This window comes from Balaenoptera acutorostrata, chromosome 7, assembly GCF_949987535.1.
Source record: "Balaenoptera acutorostrata chromosome 7, mBalAcu1.1, whole genome shotgun sequence".
Lineage (NCBI taxonomy): Eukaryota > Metazoa > Chordata > Mammalia > Artiodactyla > Balaenopteridae > Balaenoptera > Balaenoptera acutorostrata.
In genome coordinates, this window is record NC_080070.1 from 108,652,242 (window position 1) to 108,670,034 (window position 17,793).

Consider the following 17,793-nt stretch of genomic DNA (forward strand, 5'->3'; position numbering starts at 1 on the left):
AGCTGCCTGCAGAGTTCAAATGCAGCACCCTGGTGTGGCCACTTCTGGCCTCTTCCAGGAACCTGCCTGCAACTCCCCCAAACTCACAGCCTCTTGGAGGCAGAAGAGGGTCAGGTTCCATGGGGCCTGCCTCCCCCTTCACGCTGTCTCTTCTCTGGGCCAGCTCTCTAGAGAATTCCCCCCTCCCATTTCCCAGCATTCCCATCCTCCGGTCTTGCTTTATTTTTCTTCCTAACCCTTGCCCTGATGGAAACATTGTTACCTGGTGAGTCATTTCCTTCTCTTTGTCCCTTCTAGTGGGGCCAGAGAGGACTTTCAAACGTGGTCACTGGGGCATTCAGAGCACAGACCAGTGACTGGCACACAGCAGGCCGGCCATATTTGTTCAATGAAGTAATGGTTCTCAAAGGATACAGAGCACAGGGTTCAGATAGCCTTGAGGGAAGAAATTTCAGCAATATTAAAAGTTAATTGTGGGACAAGCCACAACTACGGAGCCCGCATACCACAACTACTGAAGCCCACGTGCCTAGAACCCGAGCTCCGCGACAAGAGAAGCCCCCGCTGGCCGGAACTAGAGAAAGCTCCCGCTCAGCAACAAAGACCCAATGCAGCCAAATTAAATAAATAAATAAAAAAAACTGAAGAATTGTTTAAAAAAAAAAGTTAATTGTGGGACTTCCCTGGTGGTTCAGTAACTAAGGCTCTGCACTCCCAATGCAGGAGGCCGGGTTGGATTTCTGGTCAGGGAACTAGATCCCACATGCCACAACTAAAGTTCCCGCACGGCACAACAAAGATGCCATATGCCACAACTAAGACGCGGCGCAGCCAAATAAAAATTTTAAAAAAAGTTAATTGTGAGGCATCCATTGATAGAGGAATGGATAAACAAAATGTGGTATACACACACAATGAAATATTATTCAACCTTAAAAAGGAAGGAAATTATGCCAGCTGCAACATGGATGAAACTTCAGGACATAAGCCAGTCACAAACAAATACTGTATGATTCCACTTCTATCGGGTCCCTAGAGTAGTCAAATTCAGAGACAGAAAGTAAAATTGTGGGTGGGAAGGGGATGAGGAATTATTGTTTGATGAGTACAGAGTGTCAGTTTTAGGAGATGAAAAAGCTATGGAGATGGATGGTGGTGATGGATACACAACAGTGGGAAATGTGCTTAATGCCACTGTACACTTACAACTGGTTAAGATGGTAAACTTTGATATTGTATTTTACCACAATAAAAAAATTGTGGGTAATCGGGAGAATGTGGTCTTCCTAAAGGAAGGGTAGAAAATAGTTGCAAATAAAGGCTGCTAATAGCATATGAAGATGCCAATTGATCAGAGGTTGCTTCATCTGGCTAGAACTCGAGTGACTTTTAGAATGCTTCAACAGGGCCGCCCTCTGGGAAGAGGGAAGAACAGGGAGGAAAGTGAGTTGTTTGGTTCCGTGTGGTTTTCCTTACAAGACCCCTCCCAGAAGTGGCCGGTTGACACCGGGTCACCTCCGCAGGCCCCGCCCCCTTCTAGGCCCCGCCCCGTCCCACCCCTCCTCCTGGACCCGCCCTCTTCCTGGACCCGCCTCCTCCGCCCCGCCCCGGCGGAGAACGAAGAGGAAGCGCGGGTGACTCTGCAGACGCCGCGTTTGGAAAGGTGTGAAGAGGGCGGGGAGCGCAGGTCGCCCCCAACCCGCCCTCCCTCTCCGCCCCGCCCCCGCCCCGCCCCCGCCCGGCCCGCCGCTGGGCCCGCCGCCCTGGCCTGCGCAGGCCCGCGGCCACTCGCTCCTGAGCGCCGGCTCGGGGCTCCACTGCTCTGGCCTGGGGGCGGGGCCGGCGCGCGGCGTCATGCATATGCATGAGCAGCGCGGCGGCTCCATTGTGCCCTCGGAGCGGGCGGCGGCGAGATGGCGCGGACGGTGGCGGCCCCGGGGCGGCGGGCGGCGCTGAGGGCGGGCTGAGCGCATGGAGCGGCGCGGACCGGGTGCCGCGGCGGCGAGGGGCCGGGCCGGGCCGCTTGGAGGTGAGCGGACCGGGCGCGCAGGTGCGGGCGGCGGGGGCGGCAGGTGCGGCAGGTGCGGGCGGCGGCAGGTGCGGCGTCCCCGGGCCCGGCTCTGCAGCGCCTCGGCGGGGCCCCGGCGGGGCTGGAGCCGGCCTTGCCGCCCACCTGCCGCACCTGCCGCGCGTGCGTCGTGGTCCTGGGCCGACTGGCCCCGTGCGCGCCGAGGCGACCCTTCACCTGAGCCTTTGTTGGGGCTGGCCGGAATCCGGCCGAGCGCCCGAGGGGTCTGGGGCAGGAGGCTGACCCGGGCCCTCGCCCAAGCTGGTCCCGCTGCCTCTTCTCCGCGCTGTGGCCTGAAGGCTCACCTTTTGGGCCCCTCCGGGCCGTGCGCGCCGCCGGCACGCGGATGTAAGGTCCGCGGAGATATGCTCTGGGGCTGGCGACCCTGACCTTCCAGCCCCCAGCCGTGCTTTTGGTGGAGATACCCTGTTCCCAACAGGGCATATTGAAGCTCAGGCGGGAGGGTGTTCTGTCCCCCGGCGTGTCTTGCCTTAGCCTCCCGCATCTGTTCCCCGCTGCCCTGTGCCCCCCCCCACCCCGCTACCCTGCTACCGCTGCCCTGCTCCTCCGGACCTTCCCCACCTCCCCCCGACCTGCTCCCCTTTCCCCCCTGACCTGCTCCCCTACAGCCTGCTCCCCATACTCTCTTCCCGATAGTTGCAGAATATCCATAGTGATGTCTTTAAGTCATTCGTATAATATTATCTCAGAAGATTTCACAGGGAAATACACAGAACATGTGACTCGATCTGTAAGACAGTTGATAGGGCGAACACAGACTCACCCACCAAATCCTGTCATACTAGAACCAGAGAGCTTCCCTTGAAGAAGCTTGAGAGAGGTAACAGGATAAGTGAAGGAATCTCAGCCTCACCCAGTGAGTACTGGCCTTGGGGACTTGTCACACCCAGAGGGTGGTTCGTGGCTGGGAAGAGAAAGGTGAGATGATGAATGACAGATTCAGAGCCACTCGTGAAAGACTGGTAGGGTATGCCTGGGGAGGATTTCTGCTCATTGGATTGGTCTCCAGGGGCAGCCAGGCCTCCCCATGGAGTGTCCACTAGCGCTTGGGTCCAGGATGGGAGCCGGGGCTGATGACTTAAAGGTGGTCACGTGTTCTCCCTTTTCCTAGTCCTAGAGTGACCACCACGTACCTATTTTACACATTGTAAACTGAGGCCCAGAAGAGTGCAACCCTTCAACTGTTCTCTGAAATGACCCACACCTGGGCCATTCAGAAATGCTCATTCCTGGGCATTTTGGATGAACTCTTTTTTTTTTTTAATTAATTTATTTAATTTATTTATTTTGGCTGTGTTGGGTCTTCGTTGCTGCGCGCGGCCTTTTTCTAGTTGCAGCGAGCGGGGGCTACTCTTCATTGCAGTACGTGGGCTTCTCATCGCGGTGGCTTCTCTTGCTGTGGAGCACGGGCTCTAGGCGCGCCGGCTTCAGTAGTTGCAGCACGCGGGCTCAGTAGTTGTGGCGCACGGGCTTCGTTGCTCCGCGGCATTTGGGATCTTCCCGGACCAGGGCTCGAACCCATGTCCCCTGCATTGGCAGGCGGATTCTCAACCACTGCGCCACCAGGGAAGCCCCTGCATGAACTCTTAACACTTACGGCCAATCAGTGTGTGGCCTCCCAAGTAGAGGGGCAGGACTTTCAGCCACTGGAGCATGTGAGCCCCCCCCTTTGTGTCCTGTGATGCTCGGGCTGTCATTCTCCGTTCTCTGAGCGTGTCCGGTGTTCCTCTGGCTGGGACCCCCCGCTGCGGGGGGAGGCAGCGAGTCCCTGCCCTCCTGGGGTCGGGTGGTGTGTCGCGGGGCCTGCTGCTCCTGGGTGACTAGGCTGGGGTAATGGAGCGGAGGTAGAAGAGGGCGGACCCATGTTAATGTCTGCCTTTGGAGACTGCGGTGCAGGCGCTGTGAGGTCCTGGGGAAGAAGGGTCTGGGTAGTGAGCTGTCTGTAGCTCTTTTTCGGGAGGAAGATGTAATCTGACCCCCAGAAAACCCTGTGGCCTTCTAGACTGACCTCAAGCCAGGACGTTCTGCCCAGGTCCTGGCTTCCAGCGAGTGTCCGTGTACAGGGAGAGCCCCCAGCTGGCAGGAAGCACACACACCCAAGCTCTTTCTTACCTCTGCCTCTGAGGCCAGGAGGTGGGAGGAGGGTCTGTGCTCACAGCATGCCTCTCCCTTTGTCAGGAGCAGAGGGTCACGGGGTCCCTGACCTGGAGAGTTTGGGGCTTCTCAGGGAGGAGACCAGACTTGGTTCAGGAGCTTGGCAGGAAGTCAGGAAGTCACTGCCCCCGCACAGAAAGCTCAGGGGGAACTGGAAATGTCTGTGGTCTCGTCCACAGCAGAGAAGTCGTGGGGGTGGAATTCCCCAGAGTCACGTGATGTAGGAAGCTGCCCTGGGCCCCAGGCCAGCACCCTCCACGGGGGCCCCCGCCCTGCACCTGCCCTGTCCCCCTCCTCCCCAGCTCCCCAGGGCTCTCAGACTGTGGTCCCAGTACCAGCAGCGGCAGCACCTGCAGACTTGTTAGAAATGCACGTCTTAGGCCCCACCCCACGCTGCGAACTCAGAGTGGGGCTGAGCAGTCCCAGATTCGGGCGTGCACCACCTGCCCTGAGGCTCTGACCCAGGCCAGGGGGCCTGTCTTCCCGTCTCCCTCCTGCTCTTCCCTGTCCTTTGCTTCCGGGATAGCAGAGTGGGCCTGGCCAATCCAACCAGCTTTGGGAAAGGATTGCCCTGGGCATCTCTGTGGGGAGAGAGAGCTGGTCATGGTTGTACATTAAATAAATTTTTATTTTGAGAGAATTATAGATTTATAATAAGAAATAACACAGAGAGCTCTGTATCCTTTACTGGCTTTCCCTAGTGGTAACATCTTGCAGAACTGTAGCACAATATCACAGGAGGGTACTAACTCCATCAATACAGTTGAGATACATGTATTTCCATCCCCACCTTCTTGTATTCCCACTCGCTTCCCTTCTCCCCACGTTTAACCCCTGGCAACCACCAGTGTGCTCTCCATTTCTATAATTTCGTCATTTCAAGGATGTTATATAAAGGGAATCATACAGTGTGTAACCTTTGGGGACTGGCTTTTTCCACACAGCATGATTCTCTGGAGATTCCTGCAGGTTGGTGCCTGTATCAGTAGCTCTTCCTTTTTATGCCTCCAGGCTCACAGTTGGTTAACTCATCACCGCTGAGGGACATCTGGGTTTCCATTCTTTGGCTATTAGGAATAAAGCTGCTGGAAACATTCACGTACAGATTTTTGTGTGAACATAAGTTTACACTTCTCTGAGATACATGTTCAGGAGTGCAGCTGCTGGGTTGTATAGTAGCTGCATGCTTAGTTTTATAAGAAACTACCGAATCGTTTTTCAGAGTGGTTGTACCATTTTATATTCCCACCAGCCATGCACGAGAGATCCAGTTTCTCCTAGCCAGCATTTATTTGGTGGTATCACTATTTCTTATTTTAGCCATGGTGATAGGTGTGTAGTGATACCTCAATGTGGTTTTAATTTGCATTTCTCTGATGGCCAGTGATGTTGAACATCTTTTCATGTGCTTATTTGCCATCTGTATTTCTTCTTTGGTGAAATGTCTTTTTGTGTCTTTTGCCTATTTTCTAATTTTTTTTAACTTTCGCGTTTTGAGAATTCTTTATATACTCTAGATACTAGTCTTTTGTCAGATATGTGGCTTGCAGATATTTCTTCCAGTCTACAGCTTGTCTTTTCATCCTCTTAGCAGGGTCTTTCACAGAACAAAAGTTTTCAGTTTTTCCTTTTATGGATCATGCTTTTGGTGTCAAATCTAAGAAAGTTCTTACGGTTTTGTGGTGTACATTTAAATCTGTGACCCACTTCGAGTTAGTTTCTGTATAAGATGTGCAGTTTAGGGGTTTTTTGTTTTGTTTTGTTTTTGTCTTTTGCTTGTGAATGTCCAATAGCTCCAGCACATTCGTTGAAAATGCTGTCCTTCCCCCAATGCATTTTTTTTGCACCTTTGTCAGAAACTCTTGTCTGGGTCTGTCTTGGGTTCTCTAGTTTGTCCCATTGACCTATGTGTCTGTCCTTCTGCCAATACCACAGTCTAGAGTAGCCCACCTATGTTCTAAGTCCTGAAAACGCTGCGTGTTGCTCCAGGCCCCACTCAGCAGGTTTAGGGGGCGTTTCTGGCTGTTGGCAGCGCTCCCCGCCCCCAACCTCCCACTGCAGTGTCACCATCCTGGTGGTTGTCCTCACTGGGGACAGCCAGCCTTCCCTTGCCTGACTGGGTGATTCTGGCTCCGAGGGCTGAGTCCAGGGGCCCCTGAGCCTTCTGGAGCCACCGGCCTCCTGCTTTTTTGGCCTTTGCTTCCTGGTTGGCATGTGGTCTGGGGCCCGACTCCTCTGGGAGGGGCGTCAGGAAGGAGAGCAGGGCCAGGCGTGAGGTGGGCAGGCACGCCAGCTGCCTCACTCCTCCTCTTGTCTGACCGGTCCGTCACCTTCCCTCCCAGCCCTGGCTCTGCTGCGATTCTGGGAACCACTCACCCCAGTGCTCTGTGGGAGGCCTTGGGCCCAAGTCACAGCACCCACTGTATCCCTCACCTGCGCTGGGGCCCTGGTCAGGGACTCGTCCCCAGCGTGCCGCCTTCAGGAGTGTATTTGCAGAGGACGTGATGATATAATCCTGCCTCGCTTGGGCTGCCCTGATCGTGAGGTCCTGGTCAGCACTCAGGAATGCGAGCCTTGGGGTTGGGTGGGTGGCACTGTGAGTGCTGAGGCGGCGGGATTGAGCCATCAGAAGTTAGCTTGCCCAGGTGGTGTGTCTGTGTGCGTGAGGCCTTGCAGCCCCTAAAAGGCAGTGGTGCTCTAGGATGGAACCTCGACCCAAAGAAGGCAGACGGGCCTCCCTGGAGATCCCCGAGAACCACAGCCAGCGTGCCTCTGTGGTTCGGCTGGGTGGAGGTGTGCGTGGGAGGTGGCCCTGGCGGTGCCAGCAAGGGCCCGAGGCCTGGTTGGTGAAGGGTTTGCTTGTGGAGGTGTCGGAAGGCGTTGGCAGCCGGGAGGAGCAGCCGGCCGCTGCCTCGCTCGTTTTCGGAGGTGCTAAGGGGAAGAGAGCCAGCCCCACATAGTGGGAGGAAGCGGTGCCCCATGCCGGCACAAGCACACAGGTTCCACGCGTGTCCCCCGGCCACGGCTGCTGTGTCCCCACTGGCCCCTTGCCATGTCCGTTGGGTGCCCACCAACCCTTCGCCCTTTGCGCTGTGTGTGCGTCCCCGCCTTGTTGGGAGCTCACCGTGAGTGTCACCGCGATCTGTGGAGGTCAGTCTGCCCGCCTTGCCCCTGTGCGCACGTCGCCCTTCTGCTGCCCTGGGGAGAAGCCCTGGGGCTGTGGGGCTGCCAGCCAGGGATGGGCTGCTGGCTCCACACCTAGTTCCGGCAGGCGTCCCGCTCCCCCCGCCCGGCCCCAGGCTGCAGGTTAGCTGACCTTGCGGCCCACCCCCCCCCCACCCGGCATGCAGAGGCCCCTCCCCATAGTGGGCAGGCCCTAGACCCTGAGCAGGTGACGCCCACTGGCTGGCCCTCCATCGGCCTCTGGCCTTGTCCTCCGCCGCCCCCGGGCCTTGGGTGGGGTGGAGGCGGGGGATTCTGGCAGCTGGGTCCTGGATGTCCCCTGGCTTTTATGCGTATCCAGGCTTTCGTGTCGGGGAGGGAGAACGTGGAAAGTTTGGGGGATCAGAAAGCCTACTTCCAGAACCGTTCTGGGGGCTCCAGGTGCCAGGGCCCGGCCAGAAAGGGTCAGTGCTGGCTTCCGGGCTGGGGCTGGGGAGGGCAGAGATCTGCCAGGGTGGGCAATGCGGGTAGGGCCAATGCCGGGCTGCCCTGAGCCCCCTGAGCGGGTCCCCGGGTCCCGGTCTCACCTGCCCTACCCTTCATCGCTTGGAGCAGAGGAAGGATGGGGCTTGGTGCTGACAGGCATCTCCCGGCGGCATCTCCACTGACTTCCTTCCCTCCTGTCCTAGCAGCCAGAGCATCTGAGTCCCACGTAAGCACCAGTGAGGGCTGCTTCCTGCCACCCACAGACCTGGCCTTTAGGCTGCTCCCAAGCCAATGAACCCCATGAACCCCATGAAACCCGCCCTGCCCCCCGCGCCACACAGGTGAGTGGGGTCTCCTGCTGCCCTCCCCTCTCGGGCCTCAGGACACAGGTGGGTGGTAGAGCGGGACCCCTCTGCTCCCAGCCTTCGCTTCTTCCCAGGTGGGGTTCTAGGCACCTGCGGCCTCCTGACCGAGCCTCCCCGCCTGCCCCTCTCCTTGCAGTGATGGTCCATTCGCTTATGAGGCGGTGCCTTGGCAACAGAGTGCCACTCAGCCAGCAGGATCGCTGTCCGTGGTCACAACCGTGTGGGGAGTCGGCAACGCGGCGCAGAGCCAGGTGAGCCCACACCTGGCCCCCGCCCCGAGAGGCGCCAGAGCCCCCCTGAGATCTCGGAGAAGTGGAGCCAGGGCTTCCTGAGTCTCCCACATCCTCAGAGACCAGTTCTTCCACACGTGGCGTGGGATCTCCTCCTCCTGTCTTCACCTGGCCTCCACACCCCACCTGTGAGCAGCTGCCCCCCCATTGGGCCACCCTCCCCTCTGCCCCCACCTCCACCTCCTCACCTGCCCGGCCTCTCCTTTCCAGCACTTTAGGACCACGGCATGAAGCAAGTTGTTTGGATGGTGTCCTTTAGTGCTTCTTGCTTCCTTGTAGGTTTTGGGGAACCCTATGGGCCCTGCAGGGAGCCCCCCCGGCAGCTCCATGATGCCCGGCATGGCAGGCGGCAGCTCTGCCCTGAACTCCCCACAGTGCCTGGGACAGCAGGCGTTCGGTGAGGGCAGTGCCAACAAGGGCTACGTGCAGCAAGGGGTGTACGGCCGCGGGGGCTACCCCGGGGGCCCCGGCTTCACCACTGGGTAAGCAGGACCCCTCCCCTGGCAGGCGTGCTAGGAGCCCTCTGGGGGCGACGCTGCTAGCTTGCTGGGCGTCTGGGAGCTGTGTGACACTGATGTGTTGAACGTGGCATCTCTGCTGCTCCTGCCGGCTCCCGAGCTAACGAGGGGCGGGTGTGGGAAAGAATGGGGCTCCCCTCGGGTGCCGTGTACCCCCCGGGAGGTGGCAGGGCAGCGCTTCTGAGCCGAGCCGTCTGTCTGTTACAGGTATGCGGGGGGCCCGGGGGGCCCGGGGAGCCTGGGCCTCCCCTCACACGCCGCACGGCCCTCCACCGACTTTACTCAAGCGGCGGCAGCTGCTGCCGTGGCTGCTGCTGCCGCCACGGCCACAGCCACGGCCACGGCCACCGTGGCCGCCCTCCAGGAGAAGCAGAGCCAGGAGCTGAGCCAGTACGGAGCGGTGAGGCCCCGCAGCTCCTCCTGTGCGGCCCGTGTGCGTTGGTCCAGAAGGCAGGGACTTGTCAGGCAGCCAGGAATGAGGCCTTGGGGACACGCACGCTGTGTGCCGGGACTGATGAAGATGAGGCGGGAAAGGAGTGGGGAGCTGAGGGGAGAGGACCCGGGCCGGGGGTGGGGGGCGCGAGGGGGGAGCCCGCCTGCAGGGGGCGGGCACAAGGCTGGCGCCCACAGCGGTGGGTAAGGCCTGGATGGTTCCTCTCTTCTCTTCCCAGATGGGGGCCGGACAGTCTTTTAACAGCCAGTTCCTGCAGCACGGCGGTCCCCGGGGGCCCAGTGTCCCCAGCAGCATGAACCCTGCCAGCGTGGGAGGGCTGATGGGCCCCTCGGGCATGAACCCCACCCGGGCAGCGGGCCTGGCGCCCCTGTATGCAGGGCAGCGCCTGCCCCAGCATGGGTACCCTGGGCCCCCCCAGGCCCAGCCCCTGCCCCGACAGGGCGTCAAGAGAGCTTACTCCAGTGAGGTGAGTGGCCAGGCCCCCCCACCCCAAGCGCCCTCAGAGCCGTTGTGTGGAGGGAGAACGGGCTGTGCCTGACAGGATGGGTACCACCATCCCTCCCCGGGAACGGGCTTCCCCAATACCTCTTCTGGCCATTTTGCCTCTTTCCTCCTTCAGGTGTATCCCGGGCAGCAGTACCTGCCAGGAGGCCAGTACACGCCCGCCGCCACCCAGTACGCGCCTGGCCCCGGGCAGCCCCCCGTCCCGTCCTCCTACCCTGGGCACAGGCTGCCCCTGCAGCAGGGCGCGGGCCCGTCCCTGTCCACCCCCAGCCCTGCGGGACTGCACTACAAGGTAGGGCCGCTCCTCCCGGGCCTCTGCAGCCCCTGCTGGCCCACGCCAAGCCCTGCGGGACCCAGGCGGACCTTGTGGCAGCCGGAGCTGGCTGGGGAGTGGGCTCGCGTGTGCTTGGGTGACCGAGCAACCAGGAGCTTCCCGGGGGCCCTGATCAGCGTAGGGCAGCTCCCAGGAGGGGAGTCCAGGTATGAAAGGCCCCTCTGTGAGCTTCGGCGTAGGGAGCAGCAGGCAGGCACCCACGCCACCTGAGTGTCCCCATCCCCTCTGCTTGCTGCAGAGAAGCCCAGCGAGGGGACAGGCCAGAGGGGCCAGGAGCTCGTGAGGGGAGGGGCCCGAGCGGTAAGAGTGCCGCTGGAGGGCGGAGAGTTGTGTGTACCTGTGTCCTTTCGGCCTCTCTTTGGCTTCCCTGTAAACCCCTCTGATGCGTGGGGTCAGCTCTTTTTCTGTAGTGGTCATTCTTAAAATTATGAAATCAGCATGTGCTCCCTGTAGATTATTTAGAAGACACAAAAAGTGTATAAAGAAGAAAGAAGCCAACACCCGTGCGTGTGGTGGGCCCCCTGTCCCCAGCCCTCTCCTAGGGTCAAGTCCAGGGCCCTGGCTCAGGGGCAGGCGGCAGTCCCAGGCACACGCGGTTTTCTCTCCTGCAGCCCGCAGAGCAGTTCAGCGGGCAGGGTGCCAGCTTCAACGGGGGGAGCGTCAGCTACAGCCAGCCCAGCCTGAGTGGGGTATGGGCGGCGGGGCAGGCGGGCAGGCGGGCGGGAGGCTCGTGGGGTGGGTGCCTGGAGAGAGGGCGCCCAGGCAGGAGGAAGCGTGGACTCCCTGCCCGTTCCTGGTCTGACCGTTCCCATTGGGCGCTCCGAGAACAAGCTCCACCCCTACACCACTCCACCTTGACTGTTTGCTCAACCCCACAGCCCGCCCGTTCCATCCCCGGCTACCCCAGCTCCCCACTGCCAGGGAGCCCCACGCCGCCCATGACCCCCGGCAGCAGCATCCCCTACATGTCCACCAGCCAGGAGGTGAAGTCTCCCTTCCTGCCCGACCTCAAGCCCAGCGTGAGCAGCTTGCACCCGTCACCGCCTGGTGAGTGAGGTCTGCTCTCAGGACAGATGGGCAGAGCTCCAGAGAGTCCTGCAGGGACCTTGGTGGGGGCGGCGGAGGGGGGGCTTCATCTTCATTTTCTATTAATGGACCTCTTTGCAAATCCATTTGCGGCATCCATCTTCTCCTTAGAAAGATAGCCACGTGCACAAAGTTTTGTGTATGGTTTCAGGGCCCCCCTGAAGCCCACTCCTGGTTAAGAACTCCTGCTTTCCGGGAGACCACTGCAGCAGCAGTTGCGGGTCCTAAAACCCTAGCTTGAGCACTAGGGTGACGGCAGGTGGCCCGTTCACACCTCTTCTGCCTCCTACCCCCTCTGAAAGCACCAGAGGCACCATCTTTTTGGGTTGGTGGGGCATGTTCTCTGGTCGTGATTCAGGGATCATTCTCGGGGCTCCTACTGAAGGACAGAATGGCGGGACACCAAGATCTGTTGGAGGTGGAGGCCGAGCCCAGGGTCCCAGGGGAGATGCTGCCCAAGCCCCAGCCCCATGGAAGGGGAGGAGGGGCTGCGGTCCCCGCGATGGGGCGAGGGCAGGCTGCTCACACCAGCATGGCCTGCTTCCAGGCGGCGGCCCTTGTGACGAGCTGCGGCTGACCTTCCCCGTGCGGGATGGGGTGGTCCTGGAGCCCTTCCGCCTGCAGCACAACCTGGCCGTGAGCAATCACGCCTTCCAGCTCCGTGACTCCGTCTACAAGACCCTGATGCTGAGGTGAGTGGGTGCCCGCCCCCAGCTCGCAGCCCCTCGCACCGCCCCCTCGCTCTCAGCATCCATCCTCCCCGTGCAGGCCTGACCTGGAGCTGCAGTTCAAGTGCTACCACCACGAGGACCGGCAGATGAACACCAACTGGCCGGCCTCGGTGCAGGTCAGCGTCAACGCCACCCCACTCACCATCGAGCGCGGTGACAACAAGACCTCCCACAAGCCCCTCTACCTGAAGCACGTGTGCCAGCCGGGCCGCAACACCATCCAGATCACCGTCACGGCCTGCTGCTGTGTGAGTGCCCTTCGCGGGGCTGGGTTGGGGCGTCATGGCTAAAGAAAAAGGCACTGGCTCTCCTCCTTCCCATCCTGGGCCTTGTAAGTAAAGGGTCTCAAATAAAAATGCCCTCGCTGCTTTCGGGTTAGGTTCAGTAACTAAATTTGATGCTCGTGTTAATTATGTAAGAGAAACTAGCTGAGCCTGCCTCTTCCCTGGAGGAAGCTCACAGGGTCCTGAGTGCCAGCTGACCCTGGATCTTTGTTAAGGTGCCATTCAGGTTCCAGCAGGCTCCGGATCCAGGACTAGAAGAGGCGGGGTGCACTTAGCCGCACAGCACTGGTCAGCCCGGGTGGGAGGGGGCAGAGGTGGGGCAGCCCCGACGCAGTTCTGGGATGTTCCCACTTGGACCAGCGTAGGTAAAGGTGGATGCTGTAGGCAGGGCACCTTCAGGGGCCTCTCAGATAATTGTGTTTCGACGGAGAGGCCGTGGTTGGTGCAGACACACAGTGAGCTTTCCAGATAGGTGTGGGCCTGGTCCCCTGGGCTCCCCGGGGAGGGGCAGCAGGTGGCCTGCCTGTGCATTGGCCACAAGAGGAGAACGGGCCTGCGATAACGCCTCCCCGGGCCACGTCCCGCTGACCGCATCCTCCTGTTGCAGTCCCACCTCTTCGTGCTGCAGCTGGTGCACCGGCCATCCGTCCGCTCGGTGCTGCAGGGTCTCCTCAAGAAGCGCCTCCTGCCTGCCGAGCACTGCATCACCAAGAGTGAGTGGCCCTTGCTCTCCCTGGCCCTAGGCAGCCGGCCCCATGACAGACAAGGCTGCCTCCTCTGGGGCGGGGGCTGCGTGCAGGGAGCAGCAGTCAGCCCTGGGACGCCCCTCGGAGGTGCTGAGCCAGCAGTGGCCGGCTCCCGCTTGGCGGCCCTCACCCACGTCCTCCTTTCCCCTGTCAATGTCAGTAAAGCGGAACTTCAGCAGCGGCACCATCCCTGGCACCCCTGGGCCCAACGGAGAGGACGGGGTGGAGCAGACGGCCATCAAGGTGTCTCTCAAGTGCCCCATCACCTTCCGCAGGATCCAGCTCCCTGCCCGAGGCCACGACTGCCGCCACATTCAGGTAGGTGGCCGCTGCAGAGCTTTGCCAGAACTTCTGTTGCCCTTTAACTGTCTTTAGCGGGGGTGGCCTCTGAGCACCTCGGCTGGCAGGTGACAGGACAGGCCGGCCAGTGGGCAGGTGGCCTGGGTCCCCTGCCTTCTCCCCTCAGACTGGGCTTTTGTTTCTTCTAATATCATTCTAAGTATAACAGCCGTTTTACTGCGTTCTCGGGGCTCCGATTTTAAACGGCATCCCGGATGCAGGGCGCTGTCCTCTCCCCGCCCTGCCCCCAGGAGCAGCGCCTTGGTTTGTCTCTGCAGAAACGCTCTGCGTGTAGACAAGTACGTGCACACACACCCTCCACCCCACCCCCCCGCCCACATTTTGGTTACATAAGCGGTAAACATCACTGCGCCATTTTTTCCTCCACACCACGTCCTGGAGGTCATTCCCTGTCAGCACAGCTGCCCAGTTCTTGCTTTGGCCACACGTCGTTCCGAGGGAGGGCTGCGTAGGCTGTCCCGTCTCTTACATCTGTTAGGATGATGCCGTGGTGAAAGCCTGGGAGCCGAGCCTTCTCACACAGGCAGTAAATACGCCCCAAGTTCCTGAAACCACAGAGCATGGCCGGGTTGCCCCGGCCCCAGTGTGAGGAACTGTCTCGCCCTTTCTCTGCAGTGCTTCGACTTGGAGTCCTATTTACAGCTCAACTGTGAGCGAGGGACCTGGAGGTGCCCCGTGTGCAAGTGAGTGTGTCAGAGACGGTCCCCACGGCTCTGGGGGCGGGTGGCACTTCCTCTGAGGCTGTTAATGGGCGTTTCCTTCCACAAGCCGGGTGTGGGGCTCACAGCACAGGCTAGGAGGGACGGAGTGGCTCAGGGCAGCGACGTCACGCAGGGTTACCTCACCCTGGGGGCTGAGACGTGACAGGGCCTGTGCCCGGGAGGAGGTCGGGCCAGCCCTCTGAGCTGTGTGTCCCCTTGGTTTTCTACAGCAAGACGGCATTGCTGGAGGGCTTGGAGGTGGACCAGTACATGCTGGGCATCCTCATTTACATTCAGAAGTGAGTCTCCTTCCTGCAACCCCGGCGCCTTTGGTCAGCAGGGGGTGGCCCTGGGACAGGTGGAGAGACACCCCATGCTGACCCAGCGTGGAGCGGGCTCGACTCCAGGCCGTGGATGGAGGCCACATCCGACCCGGGCCCGCAGCCCACGAGCACGTGGAACGTGCTGGGTGGCCACGAGCATTTGAGTGGGAGGTCTGCCTAAAAATGGCCCGGGGCCAGGAGAGGCAGCAGGACAGGTGGTGACCAGCCCCGCGTGTCCCCGCCCAGCTCTGACTACGAGGAGATCACCATCGACCCCACGTGCAGCTGGAAGCCAGTGCCTGTGAAGCCTGACGTGCACGTCAAGGAGGAGCCGGACGGGCCGGTGCTGAAGCGCTGCCGCACCGTGAGCCCCGCCCACGTGCTCATGCCCAGCGTGATGGAGATGATCGCTGCCCTGGGCCCTGGGGCCGCGCCCTTCGCCCCCCTCCAGCCCCCCTCAGCCCCGGCTGCCGGCGATTACCCCAGCCAGGGTGAGTAGAGGGGACTCGCCCTAGAAACAGACGGCCCTGGGCAAATGATCTGTCCTCTCCCACCAGTCTGCCGCCTGTGGACGTGTCACTCCGGGGGCCACGAGCCTGGGGGCCTGGTTGGGGACTTGGTGGCATAGGCGCAGCCTCGGCCGAGCCGGCGGGGGTGGGCAGCAGGGCTTGCGGCTGCAGCTGCACGCGCCTCCCCAGTAGTCTGGAGCAAAGGTCTGTGCTGGCACACTTCCACGGACCGGCCCCGTCCGACCACGCGTGTTGGAGTGTCTGGGTGTGGTGGGTCCCGTTCCTGTCCCCTCGCAGCCTCCTGGCAGTGTCATCAGCCAGTTCCCCCAGCAGCAATGAGAAGAAATGCCCTTTGCCGAATAGCAACTTCCATAAAGTCAGACGTTATCTGGGTGAGCTCAGTGAGTCCTGCCCACGCTGTGGCTGGCCTGTTTCCGTGCTCTACCGGCATGAGCCCCCTGCCCTCACCTGGACCTGGCTCTCCTCTCTCAGGTTCCAGCTTCCTGGGACCCGGGACGTTCCCCGACTCCTTCCCGCCCACCACGCCGACCCTTACTGAGTTCACCCCGGGGCCACCCCCTGTCTCCTATCAATCCGACATTCCCAGTAGCCTCCTGACACCGGAGAAATCTGCCCCCTGCCTCCCAGGCCAGGTCAGTGCCAAGTCGGGGGGCTGAGGAGCTGTCCACCCAGAGAGCCCCTGGGCCATTTTACTAGGTTCTTCTCTCCTCCTCCAGATGGCGCCAGCGGGTCACCTGGACCCGGCGCATAACCCTGGGCCTCCGGGGCTGCACGCCCCCAACCTTGGAGGCCCCCCAGGGCCCCAGCTGCACCATCCAAACCCTCCCCCGGCATCCCGGCAGCCCCGGGGCCCGGTGAATTCGGGTCCCATCGGTGAGCTGGCCTTCAGTGCTGCCACAGGCATGATGGGGCCCCCCGTGTCTGGGGCAGGGGAGGCCCCGGAACCGGCCCTGGACGTGAGTACTGGGCCCCGTGCTGGGGAGCACGTGGAGCCGGGGCTGGGGTGTGGCTTATCTGTCATCCCAGGGTCCACACGCTTCATAGAAGGGAGGACAGTGATACCACCGTGACTTCCAGACACAGGGAGAGCTGGTCGGGTGACGTCAGCGCTTTTGTTGACGAGTGTGAGGTATCCAGAGTAGCCGTGGGGTGATTGTGTCCAGACACCTGGCCCTGGGGACCTGGGTGCCACCGTGGCATGGGCAGAGTCCCTGAGAAGACTTGGCTTGTAGCTGGTGACCCTGGCCTTAGGGTCTGATTTGACCTGTCTGACTCACAGGTGGTATGTGAGCCAGAATCAGTGCATGAAAGACAGGTAACTGTCCCTTGACCATGATAAATGAATACAAAGTTCAACGTGAAAAAATGTGGAAAGCCCAGCTCAAAGCAGAAAATCCCAGGGAGTGGGATCCCACCTTCTGCGTTCGCCCTGTTCACATTAGGGACCCCTCACGTCCTGGGTGTCCCATGTTGTCCTTGGACAGCTTGTCACAAGTGATTCCTGGTCACAGAGCAGTCTTTTGCTGGAAGAGCCCCTGTGCAGAGCAGGCTGAGGGGCTCCAGTGCCAGCCTGTGTCGGGGTGAGGGGTGCTCCGCATCCCTGCTGGGCCTGGGGCCCCGGCTGGGGACCCAGGCCCAAAGCTGGCGGGTTTGCTTTGTCCTCAGCTGCTCCCAGAACTGACTAACCCTGACGAGCTGCTGTCCTACCTGGGCCCACCCGACCTCCCCACAAACAGCAATGACGACCTGCTCTCTCTCTTCGAGAACAACTGATCCTGTCGACCACCTGGCCGACGGGGACATGCCCACAGATGTCACACACCCTCCTCTCCAGCCCGGCCACCCCTGACACCAGCGGCCCTCCCCACACGTACACCTGGAGCCGGGACGCGCCCCGACGCCTGGCCCTGGAGGCTGGAGGCGGCCCTGCACTGGCTGGGAGGGGACCCCTGGGCGGTGGTGCTCGCTGGCCCAGTTTGCAGCTGCAGAACTGTTTTTGATGAGATTCCCCAGCCCCGCCCTTGTCCCTGCCCTGGCCCCATCCGCACCCCACCCATGCTTGTCCAGCCCTGCCTGGTTCATGCACACCTGCCGCCCTGGCCCCTCAGCCTCGCCCCAGGCCCCCTGACCCCTGCCTGCTCTCACCGGCCTGCATCTTGTCCAGCGTTGACCTTTTTACTTCAATGACCCCTTGGCCCTGGGCCGGTGAGGACCGGGGCCCCGTCTCACCCAGCCTCCTGTGGCAGGGGCTGGGGGGGGGGTCCCTCCTCCTGCCCGAGGCTTCAGGCTGACGCTGGGGGTGGGGCCTCTACAGCACAACAGTGTACGTAGCGTAGAAACCCTGACAGATGGAGGGTGGCTGGGCCTCTGTGCAGCCGGCGGCTCCTGCCCTTGCCCCGTGCAGGCAGGGAGGGTGGGCGGCAGCGAGCTCCCTCCCGCTGGAGGCGGGGCTCGGACTCAGCTCCCCGTACAGATTCTTCAGCAGGCGGCTCCCCCGAGTTCCCCTTCTCTGTGAAAGTGAAGAATTGGTCTCGCTGTGTTTTTTAAAACCACACCTCTCCCATGTCCACCCTGGGGCCACGCCAGGTGGGGGAGGAGGAGCTGTGCAGGGCCGAGCTGTGTCCCCTGTCTGCCCGTCTCTATTAAAGGACTCCCTCGTGGTGGACCTGGCGAGTC

General features: G+C 61.0%; 1 protein-coding gene across 7 annotated transcripts; it reads left to right on the plus strand.

Annotated features, from left to right (window-relative positions):
• Positions 1–1,602: 1,602 nt before the first annotated feature.
• ZMIZ2 (zinc finger MIZ-type containing 2) lies at positions 1,603–17,782 on the plus strand. Of its 7 annotated transcripts, none has more exons than XM_057550383.1 (19): positions 1,603–1,663; positions 8,098–8,232; positions 8,393–8,507; positions 8,826–9,028; positions 9,272–9,497; positions 9,736–9,984; positions 10,138–10,314; positions 10,968–11,045; positions 11,235–11,403; positions 11,990–12,134; positions 12,211–12,421; positions 13,065–13,170; positions 13,364–13,521; positions 14,179–14,246; positions 14,495–14,563; positions 14,834–15,078; positions 15,589–15,749; positions 15,834–16,073; positions 16,783–17,782. In XM_057550383.1, exons 2-19 carry the CDS (start codon positions 8,183–8,185, stop codon positions 16,888–16,890), a joined length of 2,778 nt encoding a protein of 925 aa, XP_057406366.1. In that variant the 5' UTR covers positions 1,603–1,663; positions 8,098–8,182; the 3' UTR covers positions 16,891–17,782. The 7 variants fall into 7 exon arrangements, with proteins under 7 accessions (XP_057406366.1, XP_057406370.1, XP_057406365.1 ...); XM_057550387.1 differs by lacking the exon at positions 1,603–1,663 and adding an exon at positions 1,747–2,029 and having other exon boundaries at positions 15,834–15,990; XM_057550382.1 differs by lacking the exon at positions 1,603–1,663 and adding an exon at positions 1,751–2,029 and having other exon boundaries at positions 8,095–8,232.
• The last annotated feature ends 11 nt before the right edge of the window (positions 17,783–17,793 follow it).